Genomic DNA, 9,006 nt, shown 5'->3' with positions numbered 1-9,006 from the left:
ATCCAGCTCGCGCGCCGCATCCGCGGCGAGCGCGCCTAAACCGCTTAGCCGCGGCACGGCACCGCACGCGCGCAACACAAAAAAAACGGCCCTTTTCAGGGCCACTAACATCTCTCCGTCGCGAGCAAAACTTTTGTCGGTCTTGCCGCCCAGCCTCTCTCTCTAGCCCCGTTAAAACAACCACCACAATTCCCCACCCTCCCTCCCGTACACAGCCGCTCTCGCCAACAATCACAATCGACGTCATCCCACCCCACCCCTTCAAATACACACAAACAAACAGCCGGACGACGTCACCACGGGTGGCTGGCCGCCGCCGTCTCCGAGGCGCCACCGCGCCTTCCCAATTCCCGCCGGCCACTTCCACGTCTCAACGTCCCCGTCCCCCTTTCACACAGAGAGGACACACACATAACAAACAAGACGCGCCATCCGCAAAGCAAGCAAACAAACAGAGTCTCCAGAAACATGAGAAACCAACCGTCGGCCGCCGCACAAAATACAAAACACAAAACAAAACGGCCACAACCGCTCCGCTACCGCGCGCCGCCGCCTACCGCCACCGGCCCCACAATCCAACCACCACGGCACGCACACAGTACCCACAAGGGTCATACAGAAACGCCACACAAACACCAACCAACCCCACACACACACACACACACACACACACACACGGCGCATGCACGCACGGCCACCCAAACAAGACAACACAACGCGCCAAGCACGACAATCAACGCCTTCCCGACGTCCTCTGATGGCCCTGAGAAGGGCCGTTTTGGGCCGCGCGCAGCCGTGCCATCGCGCGCCACTAGACGACGCGGGGGAGGGGGGTGGGGGACGACGGGGTCAAGCGCCAGCCCTTCCCTTCCTTCCCCTTTCCTTTCTTTACTTTAACTTCACTTCTTCTTCTTGGGCGAAGCCTTCGCCTTAGACGGCGTCGTCGCCTTCTTCGGGCGCGGCGCCTTCGGCTTCTTCGTCGGAACCTTCGCGGCCTTCTTCGCCTTCGACGGCGACTTGGCCTTGGCCGGCTTGGCCGCAGCCGCCTTCTTCGCACCCGCGGGAGCCGCCGACGCCGCAGACGCCTTCTTGGCGGCGCCCGCCTTCCGACCGGTCGCCGCCTTCACGCCACCAGCCTTCTTTGCGCCGGCCGCACGGGCGCCCTTCTTCTCCTTGCTGGCCGGAGCGGCGCGCTTCTTCTTCGCACCGCCGGCACGGGCCTTGCCGCCCTCGGCCGCCCCGCCGCCGGCGCCGGCAAGCTTGAAAGAGCCGGACGCGCCCTTCCCCTTCGTCTGCACCAGCTCGCCAGCCACGACGGCCGACTTGAGGTACTTCTTGATAAAGGGCGCCAGCTTCTCCGCGTCCAGCTTGTAGTGCGCGGCAATGTACTTCTTGATCGCCTGCAGCGACGAGCCGCCGCGCTCCTTCAGACTCTTGATGGCGGCCGTCACCATCTCAGAGGTGCGCGGGTGCGCAGGCTTGGCGCGCGGCTTCTTCGCAGACGCCGCAGACTTGGCCTTCTTCGTCGTGCCGGTGGCGGCGGGTGCCGCAGCAGTCTCGTTCGTAGCCGCCTGATCTGCCATTATTTCGACGACGCGCGTACACACACGAGAGCGAGAGCGAGAGCGGCAGGCGGCAAGCACGGCGGCAGAGAATAGCCGCCGCGCCGCCAGGCCCAGCCAGTGTCGCGGGCGGGCGCGGACGGCCGAGAGAGCGGCCGCCACTCTGCGCGCCGCCGCGCCGCGCCTCCCGCGCTTGCTACCGCCCAACGTCCGACAGCCTGTGCGGACCAGCCCCAAACCTGCGCCGCAACCACCCGCGCCGTTCAAACCACCGAGGATGGGGCTACACACGGCCACACCACAGTCGCCAACCAGTCGCCACGGCAGCGCCGCAAACCACGGCCAAACTGCAGCTACCGCGCGCTACAGCCTGGCTCGGCCCGCCGAGAATCGCCGCCCCCGCCCACATGCCGCCCCCACAGCCCCAGCCGACGACCCGCCACAATGGCCAAACCTTCGGCAAAAGTGCCACACCGTCGCCGCGCCAGCCCGGCCAGCGCGGCCGCCGCCACAGCCACACAAGCGGAGGCGTGCGGCGATGCCGGCCGTGCAAACGCACCTCCGCCGCCCCATCGCCCTCCCACCGTTTCCCGATCGGCCCGCAGCCGTCGGGCCACCTCGCCCGCCAACATTCGCGCCCCTTTCTCACAAAATTGCCCGCCGCAAACAAAACGGGCGCCGCCTGCGCAACATCGGCACCGGCCAACCGAGCGCCGCCGCCCCTCGCCGCTTACGCGAGGGGGGCTGACCGCCGTCCGCAACTACAGACACACCGAATCTGCCTCCAAGCACACACGACAGCCGACCTCCTACATTTATACGCCGCAAGCCACCCAACGGTGTGTGGCGGAGGGCACTTTTTACGTTACGTGCCACTGTCGTCATTGCCTCCCTTTGCCGTTCCAGTCGCGTATGGTTCGCGGGAACAACGACTGTCTGAAAGCCTCCGTGCGCGCTCGAATCTCTCTACTTTTACTACATTCGGGATCTCCTCGGGAGGTATATACGTACGGGGAAGCAATATATTCGATACCTCATCCGGAAACGCACCCTCTCGAAAACCTGGCGAGCAAGCTACACCGCGATGCAGAGAGCGCCTCCCTTGCAGAGTCTGCCACTTAACTATCACGGTTACCACATAACCCTGTGACGAAACGTTGGACCTTTCTCTATCTCCTCCGTCAACCCGACCTGCTACGCATCCCACACTGGTGGGCAACACTCACGTATGGGTCGGTCGAACGCGTGTTTTTGTAAGCCACCTCCTTTGTTGATGGACTACATTTTTGCTAAGCATTCTCCCAGTGCATCTCAACCTGGTACCCGCCTTACCAACAATTACTTTTATCTGATCATCATTCCACTTCCAAATCATTCCGCACGCATACTCCCAGATACATATTTTACAGACGTCACAGCTACCAGTGTTTGTCCCGCTATCATATAATCAATCATACAATAAACGATCCTTCTTTCTGTATATTCGCAATACATCACATTTGTCTATGTTAAGGGGACAGTTGCCACTCCCTGCACCGGGTGCCTATCCGCTGCCGATCGTCCTGCAACCTCTCTGTATACTACATACAGCACATCATCCGCGAAACGACGCATGGAACGTCCGGCACTATCTACTAGCTCATTTATATGATATGAATTGTGAAAAGCAATGGTCCCATAACACTCCCCCGTGGCACGCCAGGGGTTACTTTAACGTCTGTAGACGTCTGTCTCTCCATTGATAACAACATGCTGTGTTCCGTCTGCTAACATCTCGTCAATCCAGCCACACAGTTGGTCTGATATTCTGTAGACTCTTACGTCGTTTATCAGGCGACGGTGCGGAGCTGTATCGAACGCCTTCCGGACGTCAACGACAATGGCATCCACCTGGGAGCCTGTATCTCATATTTTCTGGGTCTCATGCGCAAATAAAGCGAGCTGGGGGTCTCACACACGATCGCTGTTTCCGGAATCCAACATGGATTCCTACATAGTAGACTCTGGAGTTTCCACAAACGACATGATACTCGAGCAAACAACATGTTCTACAACACATCGACGTCAGAGATATGGGTCTATGGTTTTTGCGCATCTGCTCGACGACTGGGACTACCTGTGCTCTTTTCCAATCATTTGGAACCCTCCCTTCCTCTCCAGAGACTTGCGGTACACGGCTGTTAGAAGGGGGGCAGGTTGTTTCGCGTACCCTGTGTAGGAATCGCGAATTGGTAATCCCGTCGGGTCCGGCGGACTTTCCCATTCCTCCTTGGACACTTATTTCGATGTCAGCCGGTTTCTCGTTCGTGCGAGCATTTAGAGACGGAACTGCAGTGCGGTCCGTCCTCTGTGAAACAGCTTTGGAAACAGGTGTTTAGGTATTTCACAGCTTTACGCGTGTCATCCTCTGTTTCAATGCCATCACCATGCCGGAGTGTCTGGATATGCTGTTTCGAGCCACTTACTGATTCAACGCAAGACCGGAACGTCCTAGCATTTTCTGTCAACGTCGGTACATAGGGTTTGTTCTACTTTCGAATTCACTGAACGCTTCACGCATAGCCCTCCTTACGCTCACACTTTGGACATCGTTTAGCTTCTGTTTGTCTCGGAGGTTTTGGCTGCGTTTAAACTTTGGGTGAAGCTCTCTTTGCTTTCGCAACAGTTTCCTAACGTTGTTGTTGTAGTATACCACGGTGGGTTTTTTTTCCCATCCCTCACAGTTCGACACTCGGCACGTACCTGTCTAAAAACGCATTTTTACCATTGCCTTGCACTTTCTCCATGAACACTCAACATTGTCAGTGTCGGAACAGGCATTTGCCTTTTCATCTGTCGGGTCGTCTGCAAATCTGCCTTCTATTACTCTTGCTAGCCAAAACAGATAGATACACCGTCCTCCCTGCAACGGCCTTATGATCACTGCGTCCCTGTTCTGCACATACAGAGTCGAAACACGTTCGGGTCTGTTTGTCATCCGTAGGTCCACGATGTTATCTCCACGAGTCGGTTCTCTGTTCATTTTGCTCGAGGTGATTTTCGGACAGTGCACTCAGTATAATGTCACTCGATGCTCTCTGTCCCCCTACCACCCGTCCTGAACATCATCTGAGTGTCCCAGTCTATATCGGGTAAATTGAAATCTCCACCTAAGACCCTAACATGCTGAGGAAAATGTATGTGAAATGTGTTTCCAAAATCCGTCTCTCCGTTGTTCTGCCACTAATGCTGCTGCGTCGGGAGGTCGGTCAAAGGAGCCAATTATTATTAAACCTAGCTCGGTTGTTGGGTGTAACCTCCACCCACAATATTTCACAGGAACCATCCACCTCTACTTCACTACAGGATCAAAACTACTACTCAAACAGCGACGAACACACCACCACCGGTTGCATGCAATCGAGCCTTTCTAAAACACCGTCTGTACCTTTGTGACAATTTCGGCAGAATTTATCCCTGGCGTCAGCCAGCTTTCTGTACCTTATCACGATTGCAGAGCTTCGGTGCTTTCTCTGTCAGCGCTTGCGGTTCCGGTACTGTACCAACGCAGCTTCGACAGTTGACAATTAACAAACGATACCGATTGCTGCTTGGTCCCCGCACCCGTTGAGGCTGCTGTTGCCCCCTTTCTGTACTTGCCCAAGGCCATCTAACCTAACAAAACCGCCCAGCCCACGCCACACAACCCCTGCTACCCGTGTAGCCGCTTGTTGCGTGTAGTGCTCTCCACCTAAGACTATAACATGCCTTCGACATTCGCAGTGTACAACACCTTAGGTTAGGGTTGGCGTCGCTTGGGTTAGGTTAGGTTACGTTAGGTGGACGTGGGTTAGGTTAAGGGTTAAAGTTAGGTTAGGCGTCAAAGTTAGGTTAAGCGTTCGGACGTGAGGCGTCAGGTGGCCGCACCTACCTTACGGCCGGACATCTTAGGTTAGGCTAAGGGCGCCGAGGTCACGTTACGTTCACCTTCGGGCGCCACACGTAGCTGTCACAGGTAGGTAGTAGTTCGGTCGGTCGGTCGTCGGCAAGCCGCAAAAAACTACAGACGACGTCGACAACAAGACCGAGCAGGAGGCAGATATATACCGAGCGCCAAAGAGACCGACCACACACACACACACACACACACACACACAAAACAACAAACACCACCCACCGGCCAAAGGGGCACCAAAAAAACCCACAAAGCCGAGCACCACACGTCGCGACCAGAGGCAACCCGCAACCGCAACGGCGCTTTCCGCACCGGGCCGGATGCACGTACGACAACACCGCTACCCGTACACAAGGCCTCCCATTGCACACAGCCGCTCTGTGTTCAACATCATCAATGGCGCGCCCGCGGCTCGTCGCGGTCGCAGCCATGACGCCGCCGCCACTTTTGCACCAACACATTCACGCACCGCAAAACAGCTCGCCGACCCACCGACACAGCACAGCCGACAAACAAAAACAACCGCGGCGGCGGCAACAAAACAAAACAAACACCTCGCACCAAGCGTCCGACAGAAAACAAACGGACAGGCACACAGGCCTCTGCTAACGACCACGACACAGCGGCACGCTGCCCCTTTCCCGCCACTCTCGATTCACAGCGCACGCGACCCCGTCGTCGACGACGACACGCGACGGGCTCGCTTCCCGCAACCTACACCTTTCCGCCACTACGCACGGCTCCACCCGACGCCCGTCGCAACGGCACTACTGCACGCACTATCACCGCCGCCGCCGCCGCCGCCGCCGCCGCCGCCTCCTCCTCTCTCCCCCTTCCCGTACACAACAACACAGCCAAAAACACACTCACGACCCAAACATAACAACATGGCACGTGCATCGGCGCACACCCCCAACCAGTCACCGTCGACACAACCACACGCAAGGCACGGAAAAACCGGCGTCCTTCCACGTTGCCATCAAAGCAGCACAAACAACCACACAGGAGGAACCACCAACAACTGCCGGCCGGCCGGCAACCACCAAACGCACATTCCCGCTCGCCACCACACACCTCTCGGCAGCCGTTTCGCAAAGACATGACATGACATGACGCGACATCATCGCATCACGGGCGACGCACGCACACCGACCCACTTTCCCGCCCGTCTCTCTCTCTCTTTTTCTTCCGACGCCTTCGGCCGAGCACACACGTACGTGGCACAACGCCCAACACAGTCACACACAGTCGACAGGCGCACGCCCAGGCACGCAACGACGCAGCGCAGCAAAGGCGCCCGCGACACATACCTCCTCTCCCGTCTCGCCGCCGACCGCCAGCCAGCCACTCGCAATGTGCACTGGCCAACCGGACACACGTCCACCGCGCCGCCTCCGACCACCCGCCAGGGGGCGCTCACGTCCGCGACAACAGCGCGGCCCGCCGCCGGGCGGGCCCAGCCCGGCCCAGGCGGCGCGCGCTGCTCTGCACTCGGCGCGCCGCGCCACACATCCTGCTGCAGACCGGGCTCGTCTCTCTGTACGCGTCTGCGTCTGCCCGCATCTCATCTTCCTGCGCATCAACACAAACGAGGCCACGTGAGCAAACCCCCGTCACAACGCCACATCACGCACTGCCTTGTCGACCGCCTAAATAAATGCACTCACCCACCAGCCATCCGCTTCGTCCTCTTCTTGCTTACTCGTTGTTCGTCGTTGTTGCTGCTGCACCAGCACCAGCACCAGCACCGGCGGCGGCGGCGGCGGCGGCGGCGGCGGCGGCGGCGGCGGCGGCGGCGGCGGCAGCGGCAGCGGCAGCGCACACAGCCCCCAGCCGGCCGCATCCGAGGGGGCCCCGCCGCCAGCGTCGCCTCCTTGGGCACAGGTGCGGTGCTGTGGCCGCCCATCCAACCGCATTTGCTGGCCGTCCCAGCCGCCAGGCAGGCGTTCCCACTGCCGCGCACCGCCTCTGCTGCAGAAGACGAACAAACGAAACGTACAAACATACACGCACCCGAAGCGTGGCCACACACGGACGGGACCGACAGGCTCCAAGGCGACCAAACGATGGAAAAACAAACACAAAAACAAAAGACACGCGAGCGAGCGAGCAAGCACGCAGTCGCCTCGCCTCTGTCCTCCCGCCCCCGCCCTTCTCCCCACCACATGCCCACAAACACCACCGCCTGCCCGCATCTCCACATTCGCCCCCTCCATTTGTTCCCTTGCGTTCGTTCCTTCCTTCCTTCCATGTGTCTGCGTGCGCGGCGCCTCTCCAACATCCGCCGTCCGTCCGTCCCGTTTTCGCCGTACCACACGCCACCGTCGGCGCCGCCTCGCCTCCTCCCAGTCCACCACCGCCGCCGCCCCTGTCCGCCCCGCACACCACCATACACCGCTGCTTGTCCCGGCCGTTGCCACCAAAGGCGCCAGCCGCAAACCGCGCCAAACGCCGCAGCGCGCGTGCGTCCTTCCTTCTTGCTTGCTTCTCCGTGCCGACGCTGCCTCTATTCCCGCACCCATTCGGCCGACAAGCACTGGCGTCGACGACACAGCCGTTGGGCTCCGGCACTGCGCGTACCGGAGTTACACGCGCACCCCCCCTCGCGAACGCACGACTCATTCTCTTTGTTGTTTCTCCTCTTTCTTACGTCTTCGTTTCTTTGTTTGTTTGTTTGTTTTTTTTTTCCTCCCACCGCCGCATGTGACACAATGGCCTCCCTCCCCCTTTCGTTCGTTGTCGCCGCTTTGTTTCTCTTTCTCATTGGTGCACGTCCGACGCGCTCCATTTCCACCACACCACGGCCATCGGCCTCCTCAACGGGCAGGCGCAGTGTGCCATTCTCCGGCGCACAAGCACACCGCGCGGCTCGCTCTCCTCGCCCCCACGCCACGCCACGCCACGCAGCACAAATGATGCTGTCTCGCAACACGACACACGGTGCGCACACCCCCGACCACGCGGCTCTTAAAAGGCATGGCACCGGCGACATGCGCCGCCCCGGCCCGCATCCGTCGTCTCACGTTCACTGCCGGCCGCGTCTGAGGCTACAACCGCACCACAACAACGGTCCCCTCCCGGCAACACATTTGTTGCACAAACACAACCGCCGAGCGCAGCGCGAGCCACCCACACGCGCCCTCCCCGTCTTTAAAAGCCTCCGCGTCTCCTTTCTCCTTTCGCGCCCCTCCCATCTCCCGAATATGCCAGCAGCGGTGCCACTACCGCGAAACGGACACGCCTTCCGGGCCACATGCAAGGGCACGCCCACCACCAACTACTGCCATATTCGCGGACGCAGTTAGGCAACACGCAACGCACTCTCCACCTACTTTCTCTCTCTCGTCCATTCTCTTTAAAACACACGAACCAACCAACCACGGCTAACACACTTTTTCGCGACACCTTTGACTGCGTTATCTTGACCGTGACGGCAGCTATCGACCTTCCAATTCCCCACTAAACACACACACACCCCTACATACACACCCTTCGCTACACCGGACAACA

At 59.3% G+C, this 9,006-nt stretch overlaps 1 protein-coding gene across 1 annotated transcript; it reads left to right on the top strand.

Moving 5' to 3' along the window:
• Window positions 1-5,816: 5,816 nt before the first annotated feature.
• LOC126232544 (uncharacterized) lies at window positions 5,817-6,599 on the top strand. The gene has a single exon (XM_049942786.1). It carries the CDS (start codon window positions 5,817-5,819, stop codon window positions 6,597-6,599), a length of 783 nt encoding a protein of 260 aa, XP_049798743.1.
• Window positions 6,600-9,006: the final 2,407 nt, after the last annotated feature.

The sequence above is a fragment of the Schistocerca nitens genome, unplaced genomic scaffold (assembly GCF_023898315.1).
Source record: "Schistocerca nitens isolate TAMUIC-IGC-003100 unplaced genomic scaffold, iqSchNite1.1 HiC_scaffold_519, whole genome shotgun sequence".
Taxonomy (NCBI): Eukaryota; Metazoa; Arthropoda; class Insecta; order Orthoptera; family Acrididae; genus Schistocerca; species Schistocerca nitens.
The sequence above is the reverse complement of the archived record's forward strand: the minus strand, read 5'-3'. Positions and strand labels throughout refer to the sequence as shown.